This window comes from Uranotaenia lowii, chromosome 1 (assembly GCF_029784155.1).
Source record: "Uranotaenia lowii strain MFRU-FL chromosome 1, ASM2978415v1, whole genome shotgun sequence".
Classification (NCBI taxonomy): domain Eukaryota; kingdom Metazoa; phylum Arthropoda; class Insecta; order Diptera; family Culicidae; genus Uranotaenia; species Uranotaenia lowii.
This window is the reverse complement of record NC_073691.1, coordinates 52,041,945-52,059,370: the sequence shown is the minus strand read 5'-3', so window position 1 is coordinate 52,059,370 and position 17,426 is coordinate 52,041,945. Positions and strand designations below refer to the sequence as shown.

Sequence of the window (17,426 nt, the reverse complement as noted above, 5' to 3'; positions counted from 1 at the left end):
CATATCAGAAACCTTTTTCTGCCAAAAAACCCGTTTCACCTACTTTCACGACAATCGAAAACCAATTATACGAAAATACCTCAGCATATGGGAAAACACGCCAGCTAGCTTCTAACGTATAAAAGCTCCTACAAAACATGCAGTACAGGGCAATGTTGCCAAAATCACAGAAAAATCTATAGTTTCACAGAATTTTCAGAAAATTTTCATCACAAAATCTGTATCACAGAACACAGAATTTTGAAACACTCATAGATTTCACGTTTTTTAATTTTGAAAGAATTTAAAAAAATTATTTTTTTTTTTGGACAATATAAAATTTAGATTTCTGACTTTGAAATTGAAAAGTATGATAAGATTAGTAATGTTAATTGTTTTTTTTTCAACTTAAAAATAAAAAAAACCCAATTTATCATAAATTTTCAATTAAATTCAAGGAAATAGCATCACAGAAATCTATCACAGATTTTTTGGATAAAATCACAGAAAATCAGAATTTTTTATCTCAAAAAACACTGATTTTTTTTTTTCAACAACCTTGGTGCAGGGGTGCCATCAAATTAAATCATTCATAACTTTTGATTGACGCATCTTAGAGGCTTACGAGTTGCTTGATCAAAGTTGTTCTTTGAATCTTCAGCTTTGCAGCTTTGAGAATATGAGCTCAGTGCAACAGTGAGGCTGTAGGATTTTTTGAACAAAAAAAATCATTTTTTCCTTACTAATTTCCATACAAACTTTGAATTTTTGGCTACAATCCATTTCAAATTCTAGTGCCACCAAAATTTGCACGGTTGTTATTAGAATTAGGCCTAAAAGGAACCCAAAATCGTATGATACTTTGTTGCCTGATTCTGACTAACTAGTCTAATAAATACGTATCCCAAGTTTATCTGAGGCCTAATTGTAATTTTTTAGTAAAATAAAGAGTGTATTCGAAAACATGTAACACTTTGTTTTGTGAATAAAAGGGTTGCAAGTCTTTTTGTACAGCTCAATAGTTCGTAAAAAATCTCTGTTGTACTATTTTGTAAACTTGAAAGTTTTTAATAAGTTCCAACGGGCGTTCAAAAGCAACTCTGAAGTAGATTTAAAGGCAAAAATCTACTTTTTTCGAACTTCAACACGTGATTGCATAAAAAAACACATCGTTACTTGGGAAACAACAATGTGAAGTACACATTTAGTTCCGGAAGAACTTTTTAACAACTTGAAAGTGGGAATTAAGTAGAAATTAAGAACCTGAAAGTAGTTTTAAAGAAAATCATCACATCGAGTAAAATCGTTGCCTACTCATGATGTTCATATAGGGCAACAAGTATGGATCTCGACTTTCAAGCGATGAGCTCGGGTTCGAGGCTTGGTAAGAACATGTTTTTTAAATGTAATGTGAGTTAGTAACAAATATGGTTGATTAATATGAATCAAATTAGCGGACTTGAGAGAAGGCAAATGGAAGGAAGGGTAATTTTTTCAATTTTGTATGCTGCTTATAAAGTGGATTTTAAAGCTGGTTAGAAGTTGTTTGGCGATTTATGCGAACTTTTGTCAACTTTAAAGTTCGTTGAACTACCTAAAAATTGAGCTGAAAAGAAGTTGTATAAGCATACTCGATTAAGCTGATCAAACCTCATAGAGGAATGTTATCCGAACTTTTGGTTGCTTGGGTAGTAATGTTATGTGTAGGTGTGCGAAATTTGGTGACAATCTGTCGAGAAGTTTTTGAGACAGCGTCGAATACTGAAGTTCATTGACAATTTTTTTTGGGCAGGATCGAGAAAAATCCAAAAATGTCCCAGTGGGAGATCCGAAGACAGCTGAAAATCAACTATTCGACCGAAGTTTACAAGGTAAGTTGTTTAAAAAGTCCTAAAGAACCCAATATTGAGCTAAAAATTGAATAAATGTGAAAATTTGGCGGAAAAAAATGTTTTACGGGAACTTCAGGTGACTATTGTCACGTAAAAGTTACTCAGGAACTTTCATCGCCTTTTGAAAAGTTAAATTATCGATAACGGAACTTCTAAGCGCTTTTAAGGGGGGGGTAGGGTCTAACACTTTAAAAAAATCGATTTTTTTATTTTTTTATTTTCTTATTGTAAAACATTTCAAGAATATTGTGTCAAATTTTCAAGTCAATTGAAGCAAAACTGTAGAAGTTATAGGCCTTTATCTCCTCCTATCTAATACTGCAAGAAAGCAAGAGCAGAAACTTCAAACGCGTTTTTCTCGAAAGCACATTTTTAAAGTCCGTGGACATCGTCATTTGAAAACTACTTATCCGATTCTTTTCAAATTTGGAACATAGTTTCTACATATAAAATACCAGACCCCAACGTTTTTCTTTTTTGATTTTTTTTACTTTGGGGAGATTTTATAGGTGAAAAATGGCGGATTTTTAAGTGAAAAATCGTAGTTTTTACTTCAAACAGCCACAAAAATTTCATAAAAATATTTTTAAGTTAAATAAAAACGTTGGGGTCCAGAAAAACATCTATTAAAAATATTTTGCTCTGATTTTTTGAATTCAGATGATTCTGTGCTGAGATACAGTGTCCACCGCAAATCCTGTTTTCTAAAAGGCATCCTCGAAAATGCTCCGTCACCGGCTCATTTTTCAATATTTTTCTACGAAAAAATTACTAAATGTTCTTTTAACAATGCTTTGTATAATGCAAAAAATTTGAATACATTTGTTTGAACGATAGCTCTAGAAAAAATCGTGAAAATGGTGTTTTTTTTATACCCGTTAGACCCTACCCCCCCTTAATGCAACTTCTTTCGAGAAGGTCGATAACGTTCGCTTAAAACTTTCTAACGCACCGTTAAGATTCTTCTAGGTGTTTAAAAGAACCTATATGAGATTTCTAAGCGACATGTCAAAAATGTCTGTCAATTTCTTGTCATGGTATTTGTTTTGTTTTTAACTGTTACTGATATTTACAAATGGAATTCAAAAATTTTTCGATTTTTTCTTATCAATGTTAAGATATTCGAATAAATTTTTGAAGATGAGAATTTTTGTTTTATTATTTATATGGTGTACTGAAAGTTCTTTAAACGTAATAAGATACAATCTATTGACCAACCCATTCAATCATCTCAAACGACATTTAGTTTAAATACAAATTATTACATCGGCAATGAACTATTGCAGGATTGGTCAAGATACTCGTGAATTTCATTGCAACCTACAGAGCACCGGTTCAATTCTCTAGGAGTGAGCAGCTTTTGTTATCAAAACAATATTATCGCTGAATCCCCAAACTGGAGTTTTCGTCAACATCAGCGACGGCGACATCATTGACGACATCTGTCAAACATAATAAACAAAATACGGTGGTAAAATCGTGCCCAAATTATTTGGACTGCTTGTGGAGAGATATTTTGAAAAAATTCGTAATGGACTGCAAAACGAACTCTTTAGCAGGCACTTGGCAGGTTTCCAACCAGAAACTTTTTGTTGACAATTCTCCCTTGTATTTCTCGGAGATAAAAAAGGATAAATATTGAGAAATTTAATGTCTAGCTCTTGAGCAGGCTAACGAACTGCGGAAACTGCAAACTACTGATTTTTTTATAACGATTGACAAGGACAGGATGAATGGCTACAAATACAAAGAAGACTGCCTCCAAATACGACCGTTTTCTCTGCAAAACTTTTCAATAGGTCCCACAAAGTTTATATTCTGTTAAAGTTGCATCTTTCATTACGCAAAAACCACGGTAGAGTGATGAAAAGTCAAATATGTAGGTTTTGTGAGAACAATCGGCTGAATTTGTTATGACTTTGACCAAATTCAACATTTTGGAGTTAACAGGCCTGACTTCATTTCTACAAGTTAGAAAAGCTGTCCACCCAATAAACAAAATACGGTGGTCAAATCGTGCGCAAAACATTTGGACTACTAGTAGGGAGATATTTCGAAAATTTTTAAAATGATCAGCAAAACGAACTCATTAGCGGGCACTTGGCAGGATTTCAGCCAATAACTTCTCGTTGACAAGTCTCGCCTGTATTTAGATTTAGATAAACAAGAAGAAAAAAATGTATATCTAGTACTTGCGGAGGCTGACGATCTATTGAAGCAGCAAATCAGTCAGAGTTTCATAACGATTGACACGGTGAATTGTTAAGTGTATAAAAAAAAACTGCCGCCAAATGCGATCGTATTCCTTACATAGCACTTTAATAGGTCCCAAAAAGTTTATACTCAGTTTGGATTGGATCTGGAATCGTGCCATTAAGCGAAAACTGGGTGCAGGGTGTAGTGATAAAAAGTGGAATATGTTGTGTTTGTGCCGAAGAAGGACAATTGGCTAAATTTGTCATAAATTCCATCAAAATGGGGCAATTTTAAAGGTCAATTTTTTGGGCAATTTTGAAGGTAAAGATTTAGGAAATAGAAAAGGTCATCAAAAATAGGCTTGATTTAGAAAAAGAGTGGTTCATAGTAAATATTATAGATGGCGCACACGGTGCCGAAAAGTAAAAGTCGAAAAACTTCTTCATTGGACGTTATCTCAAAAACCACTAGACAAAACTTTACAAAAATTAGCACAAGTAAAGATTACGTTACTGGGCAGCTTTCCATTCATGCATTCAGAAGTTCAGAAGAAAACAGTTATTCACAAAACAAAGTGTTGCATTTTTTTAATACACATCTTACTCTGAATATTCGTTTAACGAGTTGAATAGTTAAGAAAAAAAATATTAAAGGTTTAGCTGTTCGAAACTTTTTCAGTACAAAGCACTGAAATAACTTTGTTGTTTCTCAACGGATTTGTGAATTGTTTTCCTAACCCTTTTTTGTTTTAAAACTGTTTATAATTGCTTTTCAGGGGGTTTTAAAACATAAAACTGGTTACTCGTCCAGAGATTAATGAGCGTTGAGTAATTGTTGTAAAAATGCTCATGATCGTTTAATTAAAAAAAAAGATATTTACAGCGTTATTGTAAATTATATTTAGCTGAAATCGTTGCCTGTTTTATTATTAGGAGTTAAAGAATTTTAACATGGAATTTTAGCAACTACCGCGTGCCTAAGTTTTGTGAATGTTCTATTAGCTTTTTATCTCTAACACGAGATAACAGCAAAAACAATTATACCAAGATTGGTCTATGACCAATGATCAATTAAAAATGTTTCAAAAATGAATAATTGATTTAACTAAAATCATGCAAAATGCACTTTATCAACATACACTATTTCTACGAATGTATGTCCATGCATATGTACCTACGGAATGGAAATTGTGAGATGGAATAAACAGAGAAGGATGAGCCAAAAAATTTCAAACGTTCTTTACTTGGCGACCGTCACAATAAACGCTTAAATCTTGCTTTAGCTCATCCTTTTCGAATGGAATGAAATAAACTGTTTTTTGGTTGATTTTGTTGACTACCAAATAGGTGATATGTTTTGATTTTAGCTACATCATTCGCTATCTATAACTAGGGTTCAGAAATATATTCATTACGAGCACGAGTTTCACGTTCTATGAATGTTTCTACCTACTGGATTGAGTGCAAATTTGAGGGTGAAGTTCTTACCGTCTTCTAAAAACTCATCAGTGACTAGGGTTCGGTTTTAATTTTGTTGAGATGGTTACATTTTACATTTGGGTGATTGAATGGAGTTTTGTTGGGTGAGTTATTTTGTTGGCATAGTGTAAGTTCGATGCAAATCATCAACATTAGGAATTACAGGTGCAGGAGCAGTTTTGTTTTTTTTTTTTGTAATGTTTTAATCAGTGGTTTGATGATGAGTTTTTGTTTGGATGACAAACAATTTTTGGTAGATCGTGGGTGTTGCAATATAGAAAGAAAAAAAAAACACGTGGAGGAAACCAGAAAATGCAGTTTTTTGATTTCGGGTTGAATGAAGAAAAAACAACACAGTTAGGATTGGTGGTGGCAGCATTTCGAGGCGGCATATAAATTGTATCATAAAATATTTGCGAATAAATAAAAAAAGGAAAATCACAAACGGAAAACAAGAGAAAAAAAAACAGCAGTGAAATTTCGAAGCTCGCGAAACTTACCATCGGAAATCTTCTGCACTTTGGTAGCGTGGATGATGAGGGCATCCGGGTGGCCCCCTTTCACATCCGGGCCGTCTTCGTTCTCCTTCTTGAAGACCAGATGGTTGCTGACGTCCAGATCCTCCATCAGCTGGATCGATTGCTGCTGCTCGATGAGCGTGATTCCGTTCTGGCGTTTCGGAAGAGGGAAATAAGAAATTGTTATTTTTTTTTTAATTACTTTACAAAACTGATCACAACCATAATCGAGAAATTTCTAACCACCGTAAGTAGAAGTGGAAAGTATTGTTTAAATGAACAGACAAACTAAATAAATTAAAAACCAGGGAAAGTACCACATCAGAGTGCATTTTTATACACAAAAAAAATCATAAGCTTGGAAAAATAACTTCTGGGACATTATCCTTCAGAGATAAATCGTCTATTAAATTACTCTATATGTTTTGGGGTTATGTTTAACAAAATTTGAATCAAATTTTGACAAAACTTCGATGACTTCGTTTTGTTCAATTTCTACCTAAGATTCTACCCACTTCTTTCCTGGAGCACAGGAAAGTTATTCTCCAATAGATAGGGAAAACAATTTTGGAAAACATCATAAATTTTCGTAAACATCTCGTGTCAGTTTATTGCACCTTCATCAAGGAAGACAACCAACAAAACATTGTTGAGATTAATCGTTATCGAATGGGCTTGTCATATAGCTCAATTGGCAAATCAGTTACCTCCTGAGCCGATGTCCGTGAGTTCGAGCTCAAGAGTAAACATCAAACATCAACTGCATCGTTGATATAAGTCGCGGATGACATAAATATGGATAAACGACTTTACACACTAGGGTGGTACAAAAGCCAAAACGTCTGTTTTGTGCCAAAAATCATGAATTTCCAAAGGCATCGAGACTTTTTGGGCTTTGACCAAAGCAAACCTACGAAAATACATAAAACCAGCTGATTACATCGGAATTTTTAAAAAGGATTGGCAAAAGTGGTGAAAATGGTGAGTAATGCAACTTTGCAGAAGCTTATGAGTCATGTTCGAGGAAAGGTGCGAAGTCTGGCTTATGATAAAAGATTTCCATCAAATAAGGGTACAGTGTTGGGTAGGACACAAACGATGATACAGTGTGCCGAATAAATTAAATAAAAATTAGTAAAACAATGTTTTTTTTATAATTTTTAAAGTGTGCCTATAAATTCTGGAACAGTCTATAATTGATTTTGAGTTTCATAGTTTTTTCAAATTTTAGAGCACTTCTAAATTGTGTGTCAATGTTTTCGATGAAAAATTATTTGCAACAGACAGGAGATTATGTTTTGACATCAGTACTAGATTTTTATCATAATTAAGAGAAAAATAAACGCAGGCACAGCTTACCAAAATTTCAGAAAGTTTTTTTTATTTACAAATGGTTTTATAGAGGCATTTAACTTTCTCTGTTTTTATGTGTCGGGGGTATTCTCCATAACTTTGGGTTATTTTTCAGAAAGTGACTTTCTTAATAACTTTGTAATCAACTCATTGTGTTTTTGTGATTTTAATTGCTGCACCACACAGGATCTCTCGGAGAATTATTTAATTTTTGAAGAAATGTCTTATATGTTTGATACCTTTTCTAAGCAAATTAAAAAAGACGCTAGGCTTGACAAGCTCCTCTTACACCACTTACAAAATTCCCGAGAAAGTGCTTTAAAAACCATCTACAGCTCGATGATTTAATCTCAAAAATCTGTTACTGTTTTTTTTTGTGATGCTCCATGTATTTCAACGGAAATTCATGTATAATATATAGAAATTATAACCATTTTTTCATTTTACTTGGAGAAAAAAATCAATTAATCAATAAGGCCGGAACAAATTTCAATTTCTTCTTTTGTCACCCTCCCATCGACTTTATGGAAATTTTGAAAAAATTATCAAATATTCGAAAGATTACAAGAGCAAAAAAAACAGATAGTGGATGATTGGAGTTTACCTATTGTTTTCTTGATTTTAATTAATTTTTCGATGAAAAATTACTTGATTTGTAGGTTTTGTGGATGATATAGTATGCAATTTAGTTGCAAACAATCTTTCGTGCAATTTATTCCAATTTATTTGTTTTTCGCATTCTTTTTTATTATCCCCCCTAGCGATGTTTCAACTCCGAGTGACAAAAGAAGGATTTGAAATTTTTTCCGGCCTAAATAAATAAAAAAAAATCGATTCAATATTAAATCCACATTTAAGATGAACATCAATAGTTGAAAGTTTGTAAAAAAAACTTAAAAAGTCTGTGATTTTTGACGAAAGTTAGTTAAATATTAAGTGAAATTAATAATACTGTGAATTATGGTGAAAAATTAAAGTTTTTTTTTTATTTCGATAACCTTGAACAGAAGTTGATCACCTGAATAGGAGACTTCTAAATTTGTGGTCATCACAAAAAAAATCTCTTTGAATTTCCGGCAAAATAAAAAAAGTATCTATTTGCGGTGAATATCTCGTGTAAATTAATTGTATTTGCAACTTCATTGCGAAAAACGAGATACATAAAAACCAAATTTATTGTTCAGTCATTCAGGAAAACTTGAACAACGTCGTTTAACGTTTGCCTTTTGTCGCATTTTGTGCTGGTTCCTACAGAATCTCTTAATTGGATGAGTAGCCTAAAAATCTTTAAATTAAACACAACTCATAAGCTTTCAAAGTACATCTCATCAATTTTACCTATTTGTAGAAGAAATTCGTTCTCACCAAATGAAATAATCAACCTCCGACTAAAAACACTAGAACCATTGTTGATATAAATGATTGTTAAGAAGAAATTTTCCAAAAAATATTTGGACTTTTCACCAAAAGCTGTCGAGGATTTCGAGATGTTATAAAAAATTGGTTCAGTTTGGTTCATTCGAAAAATTCTTTTAATTTTAATCCTAATTCGCTCAGTGTCAATATGGGATCTTTAACCCTCATCCGTCCCAGAAATTTTAAATTTCGAGTTCCTGGAGTGTCATTTTAACACTCATTTATAATCGCTATATCTCTCTTGTTTGTCAACCCACATTTACATATTTTATAGTTAGGAAAACCTCGTAATGTAACTCAAATATGTTTCTCAGACGAGCTACTCTATTTCAGTTTTCCGTGATTTAAAGTCTAAGAAAAAAAATCCGAAAAACATGCTCCGGAAAAACGACTGTCGATCAGAAACAAAAGGTTCAAAAATTGTTTCATTTAGTATCCAAGAAAGCTGAAGTTAGAAGCTAAAAAAAATTGTGAAAAGCCGTACTTGTCAGTCATTGAACCGTAAAAATTGTCTAAATCACACCAGACAAAATTTAAAAAAAAGGACTGAAAGTTGACGGAATTTGGCACATTTTTGCATCTTTAAATCTTCAAAATACGAAACACAGATTTCTTGACGAATTTTCAATAATAGATATTTTTAGAACTTTTTGTTAATTTGCAAATTCTTAGACTTCGAAGACATAAATTCAACTTTGCACTGGATTTTGAGTATATTAACGCAAGATTTCCTCAATACATTCATGCCGATTATAGTGGTGTAATTATATAAGCGCTGCGAGCACCAGCTATAAAATGCTTCAAAAATTTTATTCAGTGCATAAGTAAGCTCAACTTGAGCTTAAGTTCGAAGATATTTGTTGTACTGTACACATATGATTTTTTCGTTTTTTTAAAGATCAGGGAGAAAAAAGTGGTATAGATACCGTACTTTTTAATCAATTAACCGTCAAAGTTTTAGCGATTATGAGTAGGTATTGACACTCAAGCCAAAAACGCTAAACTCAGCAACAACCGCAAAGTTGTTTCAGTCGCAGTAGAAAAATGTTGAAAAGTGGATTGGAAAGTTGATGTAATCTGACACATTTTTTAAACTTTGGGTTCTTAAACTATTGAATACTGATTTTTGACAAGATTTTACAGGAAGCTATCATTAAAAATTTTGCCTGTTGAAATTTCTTGAATTATTATTTACTATATATACGAGAAACATTTATTATAAACTTCACTCTTTAATTTTACGTCCAACTTTAGAATAAATGATTACACTGGGTGACAGCCAAAAAATAGTCTGGGGTTTCTCAGCTGATTTAGACTAATTTTTGTGTCCTGAGTTAGAATATCACATTGATTTTGCTGTATAAGGTCAACTTTTTGAGATACAGTATTCTAATATCCTGACCTGATTGAACAAAACCATGGTCATTTTCGGACTCAGCGCGTCAATATTAGTCTAATTCAGTTGGAAAACCCTGGACTATTTTCAAAAAATCTTTTTTTGTTACTCAGTGTTATAACTAGAACTATCTGAGAATCATATTTAAGTCACATTGCAAGGTTACAAAAACTAAAAATCTTGAAAAATAAGAAAATGAAAGACATCAAAGACATGAGAAATACACCCGTTTTAGCAGGTTTCTCTAAAATTTGTGTTTTATTTTGAAGATTGGTAGGTACCTATATTTTTTCCGAGATTTTCATCCTTTGGGATGATGCATCCTAAAAAATGGCTATTTCGATACGACTTGGAAGTAGGATTGTTCGATCTTCAGGAAAAGATCAATCTTCAAGATCGATTCAGTTAAACGATCGTAGGATCGATCCACCTAAAAAATCGGAGCTGGAGGAACGATTTCTTATAGATCGATCTTTACAAGTGTTAACAATGGAGAGCTACTTTTATTACCGTTTTAACTTATGTTTTTACAATTAATTGAAATCTGCATACAAAAACACCACAAAAGTCAATCAAACTCCGCTATCGAAGTTTATAAGCTGGCCGAAATTTTTCCCGCGCCTATCCGGGTTAGGTTATTTTATCTAAAAACCTGGCAAAATCCGGGTAGTGAATTCAAAAACTTTAACTCAAAATCCGGGCAAATTTGTGTAAGTCCCAGTGAAATACCTATCTATATATATAAAAATGAATTTCTGTCTGTCTGTCTGTCTGTCTGTTCCCTATAGACTCGGAAACTACTGAACAGATGTGCGTGAAACTTGGCAGATGGGTGTATTAGAGGCCGGGGAAGGTTCCTATAATAGTTTGGGACCCCTCCCTCTTCGTGGAAGGGGGGAGGGGGTCATATAAATAAAAGTGATAAGTCTTCATAACTCGAGAACTGACCATGCAAATGGAACCAAATTTGGCATGAGAGTGTATTTTGGTACGAGGAATGTTTCTATGATGGTTTGGTACCCTCCCTCTTTCCACTGGTAAGATACGAAGGAGGGAGGGGCCCAACCTTATAATTTTTAACATAACTGGAAAACTAATCAAGCTAATGGAACCAAATTTGGCATGGGAGGTTAGTGGAATACGAGAAATGGTTCTATGATTGTTTCAGACCCCTTCTTCCATCCAGTGGAGATACAGGAAAAGGGGGGGGGGTTTAACCTCTTTGTCACTGCATAACTTAAAAACTTTTCGAGCAAATGGCACCAAATTTGGCTTGGAAAGGTATTTGGGTACGATAAATAGTTCTATGAATATTTGGTACCCCTCCCTCCTTCCAGTGAGAAGATAGAAAGTGGGGAGGGGGGTTCTTTCCTATTTTCAGCATTACTGGGCGAATAATCAAGCGAATGGAATCATATTTGGCGTGGGCAAATATTTGATAACGAAAAATGTTTCTATGATATTTTGAGAACCCTCCGTTCTTTAAGTAGGAAAATCTTAAGGGAGGAGAGTGCTCCCATACAATTTCTTCTTCTTTCTTCTTGGGAACTAACCCAGCAGATGGAACGAAATTTGGCTTGGGAGAGTATTTAGGCTCAAGGTATATTTTTGTGAATATTTGGTTCTACTGCCTTCTTCCATTGAGATGGTAGGAAGGAGATGGAGGCTAACTCGAGCACTAATATAGCTAATGGAAACAATTTTGGAATGGGAAAGCATTTGGATACGTAAAATGGTTATTTACTTATTTGAGACTTCTTTTTCCTTCAATTGGAGATACAGTTAGGGAAGACGGGAGCTCACATTCGATTATTTTTTCACAAACCAAGAACTTATCTTACAAATAAAACCAAATATGACATGGAAACAATCATGCAATCGATCATATGGAACAGAATTGGGCATGGGAGTGTATTTATGTACACGAAATGTTTGACCTTGATCCCCTCCTTCCAGGTAGAAGATAGATAGGAAGTGAGACTTCGATACAAATTTTATAGCATAACTCGACAACTAATGAAGCAAACGAACAACTCATGAAGGTAGTTTCATGAGAGGGTACGTTCTGATGTTACAAGACCCCCCTTTCCTTCCATTAAAGATAAAGGAATGGGGGAGGGGGTCACTCTCACAATTTGTATATTGATTCGAGAACGAATAGGTCAAAAAGGGGTCCCGTGAAGGGACAATAAAGATTCCATATATGAAAAATATGTTGGCATAAGTTATAAACTTTTGAAGCAAAGAAACCCAGAGTCATAAAAAAGATTCGAACACGGATTAAAAAAAAATAATTAAGATTTAAAAATAAAAAAAGGTTGCAATTTTATTTTGGAAAAACATTTGAATGATTCTAAAATTGAATTAATTTTTTTTTGCAAATAAAAGAAAATTAAATAACAAGTTAACACAAAATTCAATAATTTTTGGGGGTGTAGCAAAGCACACCGGGTCAGCTAGTTATTCAATAAAAATTTTGAAACATTTTTTTTATGATAATCAGTAGATTTTTTTTTATTTTTTAAATTTATTTGATCATTAGGATTTTAACATCTGGATGTCATTCATCCCTCCTAATCAGTAGATTTTGAATCGTAATCAGCTTAAAATTTCTTTTCTTGGCGCAAATATAAAACATTAGAGAAGCTCAATTTGAGTTTTTTGTTTGGTTTTGAAAATAAGGTGAATAAATCCGAGCAAAAACCTGGCTTTTTCAATGAAATCCATGCAACCGGACCAGACCGTACTACTTCCATATCCATAAGAATCCTAAAGATCGAATGCTAAACAATCGATCCAAAAGATCGAAAATCTAAGTTGAAAAGATCGATCCAAGAGTTGAGAACAAAACTAAAAACGGTCAAATTCCTTCCGTAAAATCTTTGAAGCCACCTAAGGAAGCAATCTAAGTCTACTTTTATTTGTGGCACATTTTCTGAGTAGCGTTCCCTTTTTTGTTCCCACGGAATAAAACAATGAATCCATAGATGTTTTAAAATAAAAAATGAACTGAGAAAAAAAATGTTAAAAGAAACCCAATCACACCAAGCGTTAAGCGAAGGTGAAATAATGCTATGCCCGGAAAAAGAAACCAAAAGCACACCGTTCAAAAACAAAACTACAACAAATAGGCACCTTATTGTTTCTCCTCAGCACGACCTCGACCTCGTCGTCATCGGTGGCGGTGGACTTTCGCGCCGATCCTCCGGTGCCTCCGGGATCACCAACCGTTGTTGTACTACTACTAACACTACTTCTATTACTATTGTGGTTATTGCTCTGATTGTTGTTGTTGTTGATATTGTTGTTGTTGTTGTTGACTAGAGGGTTACTATTACTTGAACTAGTGAGATTCGTAGGACCACCGCCGGACGACACGTCCGATGGGACTCGCGAATGATGCCGTTGTTGTTGCTGACTGAGCAGCGCTGGGGAGCTGGTGTCGCACAGATGAAGATAGTCTTCATCGGCCGATGGTGGTTTTAGTGGCGGCACTCCGACGAGATTATTGCTAGCTAAAATACTACTATGACTACTACTGTTGCTGACTTGATTCGATTGTGGTTGCTGCTGCTGCTGCGGTTGGTTGTTGTTAATGTTATTGAAGTTGTTAAACTGCGCAGTAGATTGCGTGTGATGCGGATGCGGAGAGTTTGGAGAGTTGGCAGATGTTGCCGAGGAAGAAGAGAAGGGGTTGTTACTAGAGTTGTTAGGAGAGGTCGCTACTAGTAGAAGCTTATCGTCTCCTGCGGCAACGGGCGATACCTTGATCCGGGCTACAGGTGGAGGTGGCGGTGCTGCTTCCGGCGAACCGGTGACCGATGGTTGCTGCTGGTTTTTGGGTGGCGGAGTCGGAAGAAGGGTTCCGATCGAGGTTGACGAGGGCGAGGGTGAGCTGCAGCTGTTGTGATGGGAGCTGTGATGCTGCGAGGGTGATCGGGAGGGTGACGGCGATGAGGGTGTGTTCTGATCCGAGGAACTGCCGAATACTTTGGGACTAGCGGGCGGGGTAGATGTGATGCTTGGCGTTTTGCTGTTGATGCGTTGCCGTTTCGGGGGCAAAGCCGGCGGTTTCACGTTCAAGCTCGGCGAGCTGGGCGGTGAGATTGGTGGTGGAAGGATGCGGCTCGGCGAAAGGCTGAAAAGAGGGAAGATGAAATAAATGTTAATGCTGGTTAAGGTCTCGAGATAAGTTTGTAACAGTAAAATGAGAAATATTGATTGTTTCAGATTTGCTATTCAAAAATGACCTTCCTAGTATCTACTTATCGATGAAGTTTAGAGTGGTACTTTGAGGGTTTCGATGGCCGTCGCTGGACTCACAATCCTAACTTGCGGCGAGCCTGGGCCTCGTTAGGGTTTAGGCCAGGGCCCCGGGATAGTCTGAGGACTACTAAAGACGACCGCATCTACGGGCCGTACATATAGCAGACATTTTTTGAAGAGGTCGTAGCGTTAAAAGCGACATTCGACCGGCACACGATGGGCAGGCTAAAACCCTTAGGTTGTCGACCAAAAGGAAGACCGGAACATGGTCCGATAAGACTCACCCTATTGCCTTCCTGTCCACTAGTGTGTGTCAGATCCCAAGATTGAAGTTGCAAAAAGAAGACCATACCTTATGCACCGTGGATATCTCTATCTCCGAGGAGTATCTGAGTAGTGGCGTTTCTCAATGATCGAAATTGTGGAAATAAGATAAGACCTTCTTTGCCGTGAAGATCGTAGGGGACAGGAATGTTCCCTTGGCCGGATATACCCGCAGAAAATAGTGGCTGTGACTGGCTCGAGTTCATGAAAAGCTGCTCGCTACCGACACACGACGCGCAAACGTGACGAATATCATGCCTTTGTGATGAGGGGTCAGACCTTGAGTCGTTAGAAGAGAAGTCAGGCCTAGAGTAGCGAGAAGGAGAGATAACAACGTTAAACCCGAGCTATTACGAGGAGAGATAAGCTCTCCAGTCGTTAGAGAAGAGATCAGGCTTTGAGTCGTCAATAGGTTGTGTGTACATAAACCTCGAATCATTACGAAGAGAAGTCAGATATTGTGTCAGGCCTCGAGGAGGAGACATAAGAACGTTTAAACCCGAATCATTACGAGGAGAAGTCAGCTCTCGTGTCATTAAAGCAAAGATCAGGCCTTGAGTCGTAATGAGCAGATGTGTGTGTGCATAAACCTCTAATCATTACGAAGAAAGGTCAGATATCGCGCCGTTAGAGAAGAAATCTGGCGTCCAGTGGTCAAGACGAGAAGTATATGTTTAAACCTCGAGTAATTACAAGTAGAGGTCAATTTTCGAATCGTTAGAGAAGATATCAGGCCTTGGCTCGTAAGGAGGAAAGGTTTTGCCGGAAGTGACTTCCTAAATAAGCGTTGAATTATGCTGCAATACAAGCAAACTATGCTGCAACTTATTGACACACAGTTGTTATATTAAGATAAGAATATAAAGATACTTTTATAAATCTTTAAGATTTTCAGCTGGATCGCCACAGGATGAATAACAAGCAGAAAAGGAGAAATCTCGAACAATTCATGCATCAGATATTTTATTAACCATTTTCAGAAAAATATGATAACTATATTCCAGTTTCAAACTCTTCCGACCAGTATAAAATTTTTTAATAAATCTTTTTTATTTCTTTTTTCACCCATATTATATAATTATAATTGAAGTCATAAACTAAATACACGTCTATCTTTTATTGGACGTTTTAGGGTGCTAAGTTTACATAATTTCGCAATTATATTTATGAAGTTCCTGGATATGTCAACAATAAAAGATGGAAAGACTAATCATTACATGACCGATTTGATCATGCGGCTATGATTGGGCGGGACTTATTGGCAATGAAAGTAGCCTCGGGATGTGCAGTTGCCATTCTGAAATGGGTTACTGGAATTTCAATAGAGCTAACACCACCAGCACCCGCGATTGAACAATTTTAATCAAACGAATTAATATTGGCTCTTTTGCATATCATACCTGCCATCTCAGGGGGTCGTTGGATGGATTTTACATACATTCATACAATACAAGCAAACTATGCTGCAAAGCAAGCTTTCTAAGCAGTACACATCTTTAAACTCCTTTGTTACGCGAAATAAGAAGCCAAGACTTCTAAAAGTGTTGAAACTTACGGTTTTCCTTGGGAACAGCAAGCAGCAACTTCTGCTCCCACGAGCAGAACCAAAACAGTTTGTTTTGGTTCCGCATGCTTTGAGTCAATTCGCAATTGAAACAATAGCGGTGATGATTGAAGATGACAGCTGATGATGGTAAACACGGTATAAATGTTTACATCATCACACGGTCAAGCGAGACAACATAAATTGGGTTCGTGGTAACACAACAGTGTTGCCAGATATTCTGGGTAAGAATATCAAAGTACTCATTGAGAAATGAGTACTTTCCCGGTTAGGGATTATAAGATGTGGAAGTGACAATTAGCTATCGCTAATTAATATAGTTGTAATCTAGTGACCTCATAGACGAAACATGAATAAAGATAACTCTATTCCACCACTGAAACCTGCGTTGAATTATTCATTTCAACAGGTTATGGGCCCAGATACGTCTGGATTTTTGGAAATACGAGTTAGTGAGAGGGGTACTCTCAAGTTTACCAGACTTGCGGTTAGCAAGTGCTTCAGCAGCCAGCGCAGTAGGACCAGCCAGGTCGAGGAGCCAGCCACCAGCCAGAGGACCACCGAAGAGGGCCAGCCAGCTGATGTTGGACCAACCAGCGCCGAGACGAGCCAACCTAGGGTCCCCGAGCCAGCGGAGATGGACCAGCCAGGGCAGAGACCAGGCAGCCAAGAGTCCACGGCCAGCCAGGAGGTATCGCCAGAGCCCGGGGAGGTTCGCGGATTGAGAGGGTTACTCTCGATGCCGTCACGAGCCACGTTGCGGTTAGCAAGCGTGAGCTCACGACCGACGGCCGGGAGGAGTCCCAGGATCCGCAACCGAGATGGTACAGCGCGAAGGTCGATATATCCACCCCGGAAACATTGGGTGGAGCTGATAGCCGAGAGGGTTACTCTCGTGCTGTGGTTGTGCGCTGTGGTCAGCAGTTATGAGCTGATCCAATCGCAGAAAACCACCAGCGCAGAGGATCGTCAGCGCAGAGGCCACGAGATGCTTCAGGTCAGCCAGAAGGTGCCACTGAAGTTCGAAGCCGGGAAGTCGGGTTC

At 36.5% G+C, this 17,426-nt stretch overlaps 1 protein-coding gene across 13 annotated transcripts in view; it reads right to left on the bottom strand.

Annotated features, from left to right (window-relative positions):
• LOC129750730 (guanine nucleotide-releasing factor 2) overlaps positions 1-17,426 on the bottom strand; it is a 246,035-nt gene that overhangs the window by 23,937 nt on the left and 204,672 nt on the right. For 10 of the 13 annotated variants that reach the window (XM_055745782.1, XM_055745788.1, XM_055745802.1 and 7 more), the window contains 3 exons: positions 13,364-14,366; positions 6,046-6,214; positions 5,555-5,578 (listed from right to left, as the gene is read on the bottom strand). In XM_055745782.1, coding sequence (XP_055601757.1) covers positions 5,555-5,578; positions 6,046-6,214; positions 13,364-14,366 — 1,196 coding nt within the window. The remainder of the gene's footprint in view (positions 1-5,554; positions 5,579-6,045; positions 6,215-13,363; positions 14,367-17,426) is intronic. The other 3 variants (XM_055745776.1, XM_055745837.1, XM_055745761.1) reach the window with 3 other exon arrangements.